Genomic DNA, 15144 nt, shown 5'->3' on the forward strand with positions numbered 1-15144 from the left:
TGGTTCAATATGTCTGGAAAACAAAGCAGACATAGAAGAGGAGTGGCAAAAGATAGGTTGAGGAGAGCAGCAAGGACCAGAATGGTTAAAAGCCTCATATGCCATTCTAAGGGGACTGAATTTGTCCTGAATGGTATCACACCTTGATCAGACTTACATGTTGGGAAGCTCACTCTGACATCAAAATAGAAATCTGATGGAGCCAGGTAAAACTGGAAGCAGGAGGCCGGGAGCAGTGGCTCATGTCTGTAATCCCAGCACTTTGGGAGGCCGAGGTGGGTGGATCACCTAAGGTCAGGAGTTTGGAGACCAGCATGACCAACATGGTGAAACCCCGTCTCTACTAAAAATACAAAAATTAGCTGGGTGTGGTGGCATGCGCCTGTAGTCCCAGCTACTCGGGAGGCTGAGGCAGGAGAATCACTTGAACCTGGGAGGCGGAGGTTGCAGTGAGCCAAGATTGCGCCACTGCACTCTAGCCTGGGTGACAGAACGACACTCTATCTCAAAAAAAACAAAAACAAAAACAAAAACAAACAAACAAAAAAGACTAGAACCAGGAGCATGATTTTGGTGGTTCTGCCAAAAAAAAAAAAAGATGAGAAGTGAGGTATTACAGAAGTGAAAATGGGCATGTGGTTGGGTGGTAGACTTTCAAATATCTGAAAGAAAATTAACACAAATGAGTAATAAGTAAGTTGTAAGTGATGGTGAGAAGAAGGTGATTAAGGGGACGCCCAGTTTTCTGGCTTAAACGAGCATCTGGACCGTGATGCCATTAACTGAGCTGGTGAATCAGAAGAAGGATGTGGCTTGCAAGGTTGTGTACATGGCTGGTGACGGAGGAGGGTAGAGGTAAAGAGTTCACTTTTAATTAATTAATTAATTAATTAATTTATTTCTTGAGACAGAGTTTCACTCTGTCGCCCAGGCTGGAGTGCAGTGGTGTAATCGCAGCTCACTACAACCCCTACCTCCCATGTTCAAGCGATTCTCAGTGCCTCAACTTCCCAAGTAGCTGGGACCACAGCTGTGTGCCACCAGGCCCAGCTAATTTTTGTATTTTTAGTAGAGACAGGATTTCACTCTGTGAGCCAGGCCAGTCTCGAACTCCTGACCTCAAGTGATCTGCCTGCCTTGGACTCCCAAAGTGTTGGGATTACAGGCGTTAGCCACCGCACCTGGCCAAGAGTTCACTTTTAGATGTATTGAGTCAAAGGTAAATGAACAAAAAGTGAAGTAAACAGGCATGTGGATTGCTCTTTCCAAAAATGTACCTGTGAAGGGAAGAACTTGTGAGGATGTAGACATGTTTATGTAGGTCAGGGAAAGAATTTTTTTTTTTTTTTTTTTTGAGACGGAGGTTCGCTCTTGTTGCCCAGGTTGGAGTGCAATGGTGCGATCTCGACTCACCACAACCTCCGCCTCCCGGGTTCAAGTGATTCTCCTGCCTCAGCCTCCTGGGTAGCTGGGATTACAGGCATGTGCCACCATACCCGGCTAATTTTTGTATTTTTAGTACAGACGGGGTTTCTCCATGTTGGTCAGGCTGGTTTGAACTCCCGACCTCAGGTGATCCACCCGCCTTAGCCTCCCAAAGTGCTGGGATTACAGGCGTGAGCCGCCACGTCCGGCCAGGGAAAGACTTTCAAGTCTTTTGTATATGGTGTCCTCCGTATCTCTGAGCAATTGGAGAAGATGTCATTTTCTGCAGGGCAGGGGGATAATGAATAAATGTGATGAGTTGCGCGACTAAGTTTAGAATAGCTATATCATACGAGAAAAGGCTAATTACAGATGCAAGGAAACATGGTTTGGTTAGAGACTATAAATGTGGAAGGACACTAATCCATTCACCTGTGAGATTCCCTTCTGTTGGTCCCAGAAACCAAGGTGTTAGCCAGGCTTCTTGGAGGCTGGAAGACAGCTGGCCACTTCTTTCAAGTTCCCAGTGTACTTAGCATGCCAGAATGCCAAGAGAAGGTTCTAAAACATGAATATGTTTCAAACGTTTACGCTTAACAAGTTAATACTTTTAACATGGGATAATTACAAAGAAAAAATTTGTGATATTCACCAGATAATTATAGAATTTACTTAAACTATTTTTTTTTTTTTGAGATGGAGTCTCGCTTTGTCACCCAGGCTGGAGTGCAGTGGCGCAATCCCACCTCACTGCGACTTCTGTCTCCTGTGTTCAAGTGATTCTCCTGCCTCATCCTCCGGAGTAGCTGGAATTACAGGAATGCGCCACCACACCCTGCTAAGTTTTGTATTTTTAATAGAGACAGGGTTTCACCATGTTGGCCAGGCTGGTGTCAAACTCCTGACCTCAAGTGATCCACCTGCCTCGGTCTCCCAAAATTCTGGGATTATAGGCGTGAGCCACAGTGCCGGCCTTTTTTTTTTTTGAGATGGAGTTTCGCTCTCGTTGCCCAGGCTGGAATGCAATGGTGCGATCTTGGCTCGCTGCAACCTCCACCTTCCAGGTACAAGTGATTCTCCTGTCTCAGCCTCCCAAGTAGCTCGGATTACAGGCATGTGCCACCAAGCCTGTCTAATTTTTTTGTACTTAGTAGAGGCGGGGTTTTACCGTATTAGTCAGACTGGTTGCAAACTCCTGACTTCAGGTGATACATCCCTCTCGGCATCCCAAAGTGGTGGGACCACAGGCGTGTGCCACCACACTCAACCTACTTAAACTATTAATTCATAATGTGTTATAGACAGGGTCATTTGGTAATGAGACAAAGTTTGAAGTTCTACAAAGGATGCCTCCTTGTAATTGTATAGAGTAGGCATATCTTTGGGAAGGTATACCTGATTTGGACAAAATGTCAAAAGTTTTGATTGAAGCTTCTCATGAATGTGGGGCTAGGGCCCCATAAGCTTAGGTGTTGGAATAAAACACAGAAAATCAGATTAAAACAGTTTAACAGATTCAGTTCATTAAAATCCATGAGAGAATGGGATTGAAGACATAGATAATTGTGAGACGTTTATTTATTATTATTATTGTTATTTGAGACGGAGTTTCACTCTTTTGCCCAGACTAGAGGACAGTGGCACAATCTCAGCTTACTGCGACCTCTGCCCCCTGGATTCAAGTGATTCTCCTGCCTCAGCCTACCAAATAGCTGGGATTACAGGCCGCCTGTAATTACAGACACAATTACAGACATTGTGCCACCATGCCTGGCTAATTTTTGTATTTTTAGTAGAGACAGAGTTTTGCCATGTTGGCCAGGCTAGTCTTGAACTCCTGACCTCAGGTGATCCACCCACCTCAGCCTCCCAAAGTGCTGGGATTATAGGCATAAGCCACCATGGCCAGCATGAGAAGTTTAAACAATGAATTATGATTTCCAAACTGAATTGGCAAGGATGTTATCTTAGGCTGTTTGTGCTGCTATAACAAAATACCACAGACTGGATAATTTATACATACTAGAATTTTATTTCTCATAGTTCTGGAGGCTGGGAAGTCCAAGATCAAGGCAGCAGCAGGTTTGCTGTCTGGTGACAGCTGCTTTCTGCTTTCAAGATGGTGCCTTGTTGCTACATCCTCTTAAAGGGATGGAAGCTGTATCCTCACACAGCAGACAGATGAAAGGGCAAAGCAGTTGAATGCTGTGTGAAGCCTCTTGTATAAAGTTCTTAATCCCATTTAGAAGGGAGGAACCTTCATGACCTAATCATCTCGCAAAGGCCCCACCTCTTTAATACCGATGCATTGGAGACGTTTCAACATGAATTTTGGAGAGACACAAACATCCAAACCATAACAGAAATGAAAAGGGAAGGGAGTGATAGGTTGCAGAAAAGGGAGAGGTGAAGAATAAATGAGGTGCGAGTAATGAAATAAGAGAACCAGATGATTATTAAGAATATGGTATACCATAATCTGACTTCATTACTGGAGTATTTCTGATGATGACAGAGTACAGACGAATGGGTAGGTGGCTAAAGTGAAGTACAGCTGAGGGTCCATTGTAGTTGAGAGGTCAAGTAATTGGGAGACGAGTATTTTGAGATAGCGATCTACCTGGACATTGAAAATGATTCAGGATAAGCATGAATCTTTGTATGAAGAAGGTGACTCCCTATTTTAAGATGCTGTCAACAGATAATTGCTCCACAAAATGGGCAGAAGAGGAAGGGAGTAGACAAAGGATTGAATATGTTATCTGTATCCCCTACTACACTGTGGCTGAAATTGTATAAATGAGGAATAGTAAGTTCCAAAATCTTGGTTGATGATACAGAAGTGCTTACAGAATGTAGTCACTCCAAAGACCCTTTCACTCCACTTATCAAAGTAATTTTGTCCTCATTTTAATGGCAGGCGAAACAATATTGAACAAAGCAGCCTCTGCTGTACTTTAAGCCCTTTAGCTAGTGTTCATAGTAGTAAATGCTCTAGTAAAAGGACAGCTTCCATTCCAATCCCAGGTTTTCAATCACTTTGGTTCTTTTTTTGAGACAGAGTCTTGCTGTGTTGCCTAGGCTGGAGTGCAGTGGTGTGATCTCAGCTCACTGCAACCTCCACCTCCTGGGTTCAAGTGATTCTCATGCCTCAGCCACCTGAGTAGCTGGGACTACAGGCACATGCCACCACACCTGGCTAATTTTTGTATTTTTTGTAGACATGGTTTCACCATTTTGGCCAGACTGGTCTCGAACTTCTGACCTCAAGTGATTCTGACCCCTGCATTAGCCTCCCAAAGTGCCGGTACTAGAGGCATGAACCCCCACGCCTGGTCCACTTTGGTTCCTAAAGTTTTCTTTCAGGTAAATTTTTAATGCACAGTTTCCGCCCAAAGATTTTGTTTGTGTGGATTGATTATTGGATAGGAGAGGAAGGGATTACCAACAGGGTCCCTAAGGCTGTGCTTAGAAAGAGAGGGTTGCTGCAAGGAGAGGCTGTGTTACTACCTGTGAAGTCATCTGTGAATATGGGACAATGACAACTGACATTGATGCGCAACTCACTGCACGTCCCAAACTAGGCTAAGTACATTATATCCATTGACTCATTTAATGCCCCAACAACTATGAGGCAGGTGTTATTACCCCTGATGCTAATATTAAAGCACAGGAAATAAATAAGTTGTCCAAAATCTCACAGCTAGTAAATGGCAGAACTGGGACCTGAACTCAAAACTCTGTAACTCCAGAACCTACAAGTTTGTCGTTAAACGCACTTGACATTTAGGAGTGGGAACAAATCCAAGAACTAGTCATGGGTGTCATTTACTCTGATCCTTTTCTTCAGACAGGAAACTGGGGGTTCAGAGTAGTTGATTGGAATCTTCTGTTAGAATTTTGAGTGTCTGAAGCCTGCTCCTTTGGCCGAGCCCTACCACACCAAGTGATACAGATCCTTCAGAATTCTCTGGGGCATGTTCTGGCTGGAGGAAGAGATTATGTTTTTGCTACCGGACTTTTTCCTTGCTTAATCCTATTTATACCTCTGTTTCACTAGCATTGTAGACAAAATCATTAAAACAAGAAAGCCAGATTTCCTTAGAATGGGCTAGTGCATTTAAAATTAGACTGACATTGCACAATCCTATGACTATACTAAAACAAAACAAAACCAAAAAAACCCCACTGAATTGCTTAAATATACAAATATGTACAAATATTACAAAAACTGTATGGTATATGAATTACATCTCAACAAGGATGCTTAAAAAAAAAAACAACAGAGTGTATGACTTAAACAACATATTTCCATTGTTTTTGAGTGGCATCCAATGGGCTCCTTGTACATCAGGTACCTGGGGTGACCTACTTGCCCATTCATTTCTTATTCAGTCCACATTAACGGAGTCCACCCTTGGGCCAGGCACAGGTATAGCAGGGGTAGGCACCCAGCTCCCTGAGGATGAAAGGCAGGTACAGAGGAATGAATGCTTGTACCTGAAGAAGCACTCATTTTTTGGGTTGAGGCTTCCAGTGACTATGTTTCAAATTCGAGTACTAAAACAGTTGATGTGATTTCACTATTTAGAAAATGTAGTGTTTTTGTTTCTTTTACTAAGTTACACTGACTCACAGACCTGGTCTCAAAGCTTCAATTACAGTAACCGTTTACCCTTTCAAGTGAGTTTTCGCACACTAACAGATAAGTGAAACAGAATTACAAAATAAAGTTAATGCTGAAAACAATGGACCTTTATTAACATCAGTGCCGGCTCACCGTATCTATTTTAACTCCCATCTATCCTGGCGGCTTTAAGCCCGCACTGGCGCTCCGCTCGGTCAAGCCGGGGTAACGCGGGGAGGAGGAGGTGGGTTCGCACATCCTCTCTCCACTTCTTTCGGCCTTGGTCCTTTCGCAGGTCCAGGCGAGCTGGAAGCGCCTTTCCCGAGCACGGGCCGGGAAAAGGGGCCGAGCGGGGCGGAAGGACTTCCTGCGGCCAAGGGCGGCCGCGTTCTCCGCAGAGACCACAGTTCGGCCCCGGAATGGACCCAGCGTTTGTGGTTCGCGGCGTAGAACACGGGGCACGCTCCGGGCCCCTGCCGGGCTGAGCGCGGGCGAAGGGCGGACCGGACCAGGGCGAGCGGGTCACGTGCAACCGGGAGAGGCGCGGAGGGCTGGGAGTGTGCAGGAATGTAGCAACTTGCAGCGAAAAGTTTCCCTGCGCTGCCGGCCGGGCCGCGGTGCGGGCGGGCGCGCAGAGGAAGGAAGAGCCGAGAGGAGGCGGGGCCGCGGCGGCGCGGGCGGGCGCTTCTCACAACTTTAGTTTTGGCGTCTGAGGCGAGTTTCTGTCTCAGTCGGGCGCAGCCGCCGCCAGGGAAAAGAAAGGGAGGAAGGAAGGAACAAGAAAAGGAAATAAAAGAGAAAGGGGGAGGAGGGGAAAGGCAACGAGCTGTCCGGCCTCCGTCAAGGGAGTTGGAGGGAAAAAGTTCTCAGGCGCCGCAGGTCCGAGTCCCTCGCAGCCCCTCCCGAGGCGCAGCCGCCAGACCAGTGGAGCCGGGGCGCAGGGCGGGGGCGGAGGCGCCGGGGCGGGGGATGCGGGTCCGCGGCGCAGCCCCCCGGCCCTGAGAGCGAGGAGAGCGTCGCTCCCGCCGCCCAGCACCGCCCGGTCCGCAGCCGTCGCCGCTTCTCCACCTCGGCCTGTGGAGCCGGGGCGTCCGGGCGGAGCCCTCGCTCGCCTGGTTTAGGGGGTGCGCGTCGGGGGAGGCAGAAGCCATGGATCCCGGGCAGCAGCCGCCGCCTCAACCGGCCCCCCAGGGCCAAGGGCAGCCGCCTGCGCAGCCCCCCCAGGGGCAGGGCCAGCCGTCCGGACCCGGGCAGCCAGCACCCGCGGCGACCCAGGCGGCGCCGCAGGCACCCCCCGCCGGGCATCAAATCGTGCACGTCCGCGGGGACTCGGAGACCGACCTGGAGGCGCTCTTCAACGCCGTCATGAACCCCAAGACGGCTAACGTGCCCCAGACCGTGCCTATGAGGCTCCGGAAGCTGCCCGACTCCTTCTTCAAGCCGCCGGAGCCCAAATCCCACTCCCGACAGGTAACCTTGTCGCCCCTCTCCCCGCTTCCCCGTCGGGCGGGCCTCAGACCGGGGGGGCGCTCGGGAGCCGCGGCCGCCAGCTCTGGCCAGGGGAGGGGGTTGCGGGAGCTCTAGCTGGGGTGGGGGTCCCGCGGCGAAGTGGAGGAACTGGAGTCGTCCGCTCGGCCGCGGTGACCAGCTCCCCACTCCTCCCAGAGTCCGGGGCTGAGATTTGTTTTTCCTTTCGGAGTTTCTTTCTGCGGTTGCGGCCCCGGGGGGCGTGCTTTCCCTCCTTCCTTTCTTTCTTCCCGGGGTTCCCGGGAGGTTGGCGGGAGTGGAGGAGGGGTGGGGAGGAAGGAAGGGGGTGGGGGAGAGCCGAGCCTGGGCCGCGGTGGGCTTGCACAATGCGCGCGCCTCCGCGCGCTCCGCACCTTCGCTCCCGCCGGGGCCGGGCCGGGAAAGGGGGAGGGGGGCCTCTGGCATTTGTGTGTGGGTGAGTTGCCAGCGGCGGCCGAGTTTGTGAAGTTGAGCCCTGGGCCCCTTTCCTTTGCGGCCTCTCGGTCCACTTCAGTCTCCTGGGGGAGTCAAATAATTGTTCTCTTGTTTTCCAGTGTTGATTAGAGGTGGGGGTAGAACCGGTCCATTTAGTTTTTTGCTCTTTCTTTCCCTCCCCCCTACCCATTTCCCCTCCCCCTCCCCCTCCCGTAAGCATTTATTTTCCTCGCGGCTTAGGCGATTTCTGAATACAGGTTTCGGGCTTCCCCTGCCCAGACTTTCCTGGAAGTTGTTTATGGAGTTCTTTCACCCCTGCGCTTCCCTTGTGTCTTGGAACTTGGGTCGGCTCGCTCTTATCAGACTTAGTAGGTTGCGTGTTGGTTTCCCGATTGTAGGCTATTATTTACAGTCGGCTGAAAAGCTTTTGAATTAGCCACATCTGTACGTTGCGCAGGAACTGAGTTGCGCTTTACAGTACCGAGGTTTTAACACAAGCCTTTGATAATACACTGCGGGTTGACTCATAGGCCAAGTCCTGCCTAGTTCAACTGTGATTAAAAGTTAATGTTTGGGAAGCGATGACTAATTCTAGGATCGCCATTGCTTTTTAATTCTTATTGCGGTTATGAACATGGCTGCTTTTCCACATACACAACGTTCGATTATTTTGCCAGCTTGATTCGGCATAGAAGTGAAACTATTTATAATGAGAGTGTTAACATTCCGATAGGTCCCAGTGGTTTTGTTTAGTGTAGGGTTCTCTCTTTTTCCTTCTTTTCTTTTTTCTTCTTTTTTTTTTTAAAAGAACTTGCTTCAGGCTAAACTTCAGCATAGGAACTTTGCCCAAAAGTTAATAGGTTTTCCAAATACTGCAATGTAGTTAGCCTACTCGGGCTGTAACTTGAGTGGAAAGAAGAGTTACCGCCCCCACTCCCATTCTCTCTCCTATTTGCAGGCCTGTTGTATATTCTTCTGTCAGAGACCACAGGGTTTTGGAACTCAGAAAAACTCACTTAACCTGATGACAAAAACCCGGGTTAAGGAGGAGGAAGGAAGGAAAAACAATTTAGCTGCTTGCCTAAACAGTTCAATTTGTCAGAAATAGACTTAGGTATGCTTTTTTTCTTACCCCTGGAAGTTGGTTTATGGACTCATTGTAAGTAAATGTGTGTTGGCATGCACCCTGCAGACTACACGGTATTTTTTCAAAGTATACTACACATAGATTGGATCCCCCATTTTGTGACAAAGAGTCACAACTGGAAACTGTACTTTTTCTTCTAGTAGATAATTTTTACAAGAATTTATATCCAGCAGTTCTAAAATTCATAAACTATTATAGTTTTGTTTTTAATAAGTTTTTAACTAAGTGTTGCTCATCTGTAAATTGGACTTTTATTTCTGCTAGTGATTTTCTAAATCATACTTATTCTGATGGGACACTCAGAAAGGTATATCACTTTAAGGCATTAATGACTCTACTGAGTCCTTCCGGTTTCCTTACCTTTGTGGATCTAGGAAATTCTAACTTTTTGATAATCAAACTCTTAATTCTAATTAAACACATTTTAAAAACTATGCAAGATTGTGAATAGTAGAATGTAGGTTGTGAATACTATTGTTCACAACACAAACTGGTGACTATAAGTTTTATATACATCCATTTTTCTGTCTTGAAAACTACGTTACAAACGAGAAAACAGGCATATGGAAGTTAACATACTTGTTCAGTGTCACACTAGCCAGCTTAGACTGGAACTCAGATCTTTGGGGTCTGAATGCAGAATTTTTTCTGCTTGTATAGAGTTGTGAATGTCTGTGAGTTCTTAAGTTATAACTGGACTGATAACCTCATTATCTTCTACATACAAAGATATAGTTGAGTTTTTTTCATCTTGTTCATTGTAGATGGCTTTTAAGAACATTTGGGCAGTTCAAATTTGTTGCTTTCATTAAAAATTGTGTAATTTGTTATGATTTCTTTATTGATGGCATTTTATCATGGTGGGAAAAAATGACGAGGGCTTGTTTTTTCTTGGGCTTGACCTAGAAAAAAAATTAATTACTTAAAACCTAGTAAAAAATGCATATTGTTTGCGTTGTGTTTATACTTAGAACATTTTAGAACTTAGAAAAGCACCCATAACTGCAGTGACTTTTTAAAAATTAGGTTTTAAAATTCACTATTATTTTTGGAATGTTTTATTCATTCAGTACTAGTTGCCCTTACATGTCTGGTGTGTAGTAGGTGGAAATTCATTAGATGGACTGCTCATCAATAAAAGTACAAATATAAAACTTATATTAAAATTATATAATATTAAAAGTATCCGTTTGAAAACCTGTGTTCTCCAGTGTCGAATATTAAATGTTGAAATTTTCCTTTGGCACTTAGATACTCGGCTGCAATTAAGCACTGACTGGGAAATTTAAAGGGACTCTCTAAAAAGTTGTGTTTCTTTTTTAATTTTTCATCTTAATATTCCTAATAGGCCAGTACTGATGCAGGCACTGCAGGAGCCCTGACTCCACAGCATGTTCGAGCTCATTCCTCTCCAGCTTCTCTGCAGTTGGGAGCTGTTTCTCCTGGGACACTGACCCCCACTGGAGTAGTCTCTGGTCCAGCAGCTACACCCACAGCTCAGCATCTTCGACAGTCTTCTTTTGAGATACCTGATGATGTACCTCTGCCAGCAGGTTGGGAGATGGCAAAGACATCTTCTGGTCAGAGATACTTCTTAAAGTAAGTGAAAATAATGGTGGGAGACAGTTATCTAAGAAAAATATGTATTGGAAGACACAGTAAAGTGGTGTCAAGATACAGAATATCATTTGTTTTTATGTTTTTTTAATATTTATGTTAAGCTCTAGAGCTCTGTTATATCTCCCATGTATATGTTTAAGTTTGGTATGACCTATGACCTAAATACCTTTGTTAGCATGGGTAATATTTTGAGAGCTTTACTGAGTCTTGGTTCTGAGCCTCTTTATAATCTTTTCTTTTGTGGAAGTTTGGTTATTCTCATTTTGAGCTTGTGCCAAACCTGTTAATTAGCCTAGCACAAAACAGAAAGAATACCGTGAAAATTTTCAAATTCTGAGAATATTAGGGCTAGCAGCATCTTATGAAGTACGTGTGGTGCTACTTGTATCTTTTTAAATAAATATTTTATTGGTGGAGAACTACAAAATAAGTAGGGCTTTTTGGGGAGTCTAATTTTACAGTATTTTAAATTGTGAAATGACAAGCACTACAACTGAAGCTTGATGTGACTTACCAATATTTCCCCCCAAAATGTAAAGGGAAATATAAATTTTTAGGTTTCATACGCAGTCTCTCAGTGGCAAACTTCTTTCAAGCTAGTAGATCTTCACAATAGAAACCCTCCTCTCTGGGAAAACAAAAACATGACCATTGGGTTGTTTATTTTTTTATCAGTCTTTTTGTGTTTAACAAAATGGCAAAATTGCACTAGGCTGAAAAGATCTAAATAGTTTCTCTCCTCTAATTTTGAAATTACAGATAGGACCTCAATTTTTTTCTGGCTTGTTTGGATCAAGTATATATAAAATGTTGACTAAAACTAATTATTATAGACCGAAATTGATGTCTTTAAAAAAGCTCACTTAATAGTGTTTAATCAAGTTGAGATAATAAAGTGAAAAACAGTGTAAGTTTTTATTCAGATCTGTCTTGACAGTCTACTCCTAAGGCAAGTGTGACATTTATTTATCATATCAGGTAATACCATTAAGGATGTTTTGTTGTGTGAATCCTAATATGTGTTTTATATTGATTGTCTTCCAGGGTGGGTTGCTGCTTTGTAATGTAAGATAGAAAATTTCATGACAGAGTTACAAAAGAGCAGAGGAAAAAGTTTGATCATGAAAAGTTCGTAATTTTGTTTTGTTTTGTTTTGTTTCTTTTTTGCCCCCTTTCCTGCAACTTTTTGTTTTTCTTCTTCTTTTTAAAATTCATTTTCTGGTGTCCTGGTATCCATTTCAGAGGATCAGGTTTCAACCAGAACAGTAAAGGGCCTGAGACTGGAAAGTACACACAAGTCTGGCAAACTCATCTGCATGAGCAAGATCATTTGTTCTCAAGCAGACATCCAAAGTAAATGATTGAAAGAGCTGCTAGCTGTGAAGGATGTGTCTTGAAGGGGAAGGGAGTGGAAACAAACCAGGTTGTTAGGAAGAAAAAGAAAGGCTGCACTTTTTTGAACCTCTCCCTGCTGGGTCACATGCTGACCTGGGGAGATTTTTAAACAGCTTAATAGCCTGCTTGCCTTCTTTCTTTGGTGGATGCTGTGGCTAAAAGTATAAGGTTAAAGAGCAACATTTATGCTCTTCTTGTTAGTTCTTTGTATCTTGTAATAATTGCTTGTAGGTGATATCTGCCTACAGTTTCATTATTTTGAATGAATGATCTTTTTTTTTGAGCTGAAATCAGTATTCTAGATACAGTTGGCCTTCCGTATCTGTGGGTTCAGTATTCATGGATTCAACCAATCTCTGATTGAAAATATTCAGAAAAAAAAATTACATCTTTGTTGACTAATGTACAAACTTTTTTCCTTGTCGTTATTTCCTAAATAATGTAACAACTATTTATATCGCATTTACATTGTATTATTATAAGTAATCTAGAGATGATATAAAGTATATGGGAGAATATGTATAGGTTATATGCAAATATTATGCCACTTTCTGTGAAAGACCAGAGTGTCTGTGGATTTTAGTACGTGTAGGAGGTCCTGGAACCAATCCTTAACCACAGATGCTAAGGAATGACTATTCATTTTTCAACATTTCCAGTGATTCTTCCTTTGTGAAGAAATGTTTGTCTTAAAGGTATTGATATATGTAGATGGATTAATGAAGGGTATATACTTTCCAGCCCCAGTCACCTCAGTTCACACCTGTCACCTATGGGCCTGTAAGGATGATAAACCAGGCCAAAATAAATCTCAAATTATGTCATATGAGAAAAGGTTGCAAGGGTAGAGAGATACTTACCTGGAAAAGAAAAAACTGGGAGGAGGAGAGATAAGACATGATTGTTGTTTCAGTGTTTCTGGGGAACTTTCATATGAGAGTAAGATTAGTCCTTATTATATAAGAAATGTGAGGAATTTTGATTCCTTGGAAGAATTTTCTTATATAAAACTTTTCAGAACTGGAAGAGTTTTCCTGGACAGGTAAATCTTGCTCAATAAATGTAGGTAAAATCATGGTTACTTGGTATCTGTCAGGGATTCTGTGCAGGCCCCTAAACCTTGGATGTGGAAGATGAATGCTGTGGGCTTATAAAATTTTGTATTATAAAGAGTATCTGCTTTATGAACAATATGCAATTTGGAGAAATGTTTTGAAATAAGATTATTTCACCTTCTCTAGTTAGCTACTTCCGTGATGTTATGGGCTGTATAGTTGTTATAACTTCTTTTTGTGTACTGAACAGATAAGTGAGGTTAATATCCTAACCATTAGTCAAAGATGATGATCAACTAAGCTTTTGGTGCCAAGTTTCTGTTGTCAAAAGTTCATTTTTATCCTAGTTTTGATGTTTTAAAATAGGGCTGTCTTTGTAATCAATATTTATATACTTTCCTCTTGTATCTAAAGAAGTTTGTTGTTGTCAACCAGATGTAGAATGAGGATTTAAATTAGTTGCATGTTTTACACTTACTTCCAGAGTGAAACATTTTATTTTAATGCATCTTTTTAGATATTCGTTGGAACTGACTTTTAAGTTACAAGGTCTATAACTTACTGAGATTTATATTTGGCATGAAGAACCTGACTATAAATGGTCCAGACAGGAAAGGCAATGTAATTTGAGAAAAAACTTAGAAATGTTAACTTAAGAAACTACCCAGTTGTTGCCTTGTGACCATAGATGATTGAGTTTTTGAAGTTAGTTGGCCTATCGTCTAGTTTCCAGGCAGCATGATTACTGAAAGATTATAAGCAGGCAATCATTGGTCATTTTAAAGCCCTCCTTAGGTCAGTGAGATCTTGTGGAGAAGACTCGTATCTTATTTTGGCAAGTGATGTGGTGGAAGTATGGTGCTAGCTACATTTATCAGTGGCTTGTTTTCAAGCTCTGGGATGAATGTGAAGTATGTAAACAAGGCTTAGCCATATAATGTTTGTTCTATTGGCATTTACTATTCAAAACCAATTTCTTTACCATTGCATTGAGCTTTCATTTTAAAAGAATTCATTGTCTTTATGACTCTGAGAGTTATTACCTTCTTCAGCTGTCTTATGGTTTTCCTACAGGAAATAGTTCTTCAAGTAGTTGGTCAACAACTTCCTATTTCTTTATAAGCTGCTGAATAACTTCCTGAATCAGTATTCTATAATATCTCTGGTTTCAAGGAGTGTTTTTACTTGCAAGTTTATGATATTGACTCTGATGCCTTGTAACTATTACCATGTTCAAAGACATGTGTCCGTATATATAATGTACCATGTAGGACCTTATAATTTGATTTAAGGAACCTGGATCAGTGATTTTAAAAGTTTGTACATTTGCATTGTTTTAATAATGTTCTAATAATTTTTAAAGGATAGTTTTGTTTCATTTCCATTGTTTATCATTTTCTGAATAACTGGCCACAATGTTTTTAGTCTGTGAAGATTCAGGGTTTTTTGTGGCTGTGATTTGATTAAGTTATATTGAGCATGTTGGTATACAATTTTAAAAGGATATGTTTTTCAGAGATTTTTGACATTGTGTGGCATACAGCTTACCCATCTTCCAATATTAATTTGCCCTGTAGATATAATTGATTGCTATCTATAGGCTGATTCTTTCTTTGTTTCTTTTTTTGTTTTTCTTTTTGGAGACAGTCTTGCTCTGTCGCCCAGGCTGGAGTGCAGTGGCGCGATCTTGACTCACTGCAACCTCTGCCTCCTGGGTTCAAGTGATTCCCCTGCCCCGTCTCTACTAAAAACACAAAAATTAGCCAGGCGTGTTGGCGCACACCTGTAGTCCCAGCTACTCAGGAGGCTGAGGCAGGAGAATTGCTTGAACCTGGCAGGTGGAGGCTGCAGTGAGTTGAGATTGAGTCACTCCACACCAGCCTGGGCAACAGAGCCAGACTCTCTCTCAAAAAAAAAAAAAAAAAAAAACCACA

General features: G+C 43.1%; 1 protein-coding gene across 13 annotated transcripts in view; it reads left to right on the forward strand.

The window, feature by feature from the left end:
- Positions 1–6732: 6732 nt before the first annotated feature.
- The window catches only part of YAP1 (Yes associated protein 1), a 125631-nt gene continuing 117219 nt past the window's right edge, over positions 6733–15144 (forward strand). For 7 of the 13 annotated variants that reach the window (XM_025356654.1, XM_025356661.1, XM_025356665.1 and 4 more), the window contains exons 1-2: positions 7202–7522; positions 10489–10739. In XM_025356654.1, coding sequence (XP_025212439.1) covers positions 7202–7522; positions 10489–10739 — 572 coding nt within the window. Of the gene's footprint in view, positions 7523–8865; positions 9108–10488; positions 10740–15144 lie in introns of those variants that run through there. The other 6 variants (XM_025356655.1, XM_025356658.1, XM_025356653.1 and 3 more) reach the window with 5 other exon arrangements.

This window comes from Theropithecus gelada, chromosome 14, assembly GCF_003255815.1.
Source record: "Theropithecus gelada isolate Dixy chromosome 14, Tgel_1.0, whole genome shotgun sequence".
In the NCBI taxonomy this organism is placed as follows: Eukaryota; Metazoa; Chordata; class Mammalia; order Primates; family Cercopithecidae; genus Theropithecus; species Theropithecus gelada.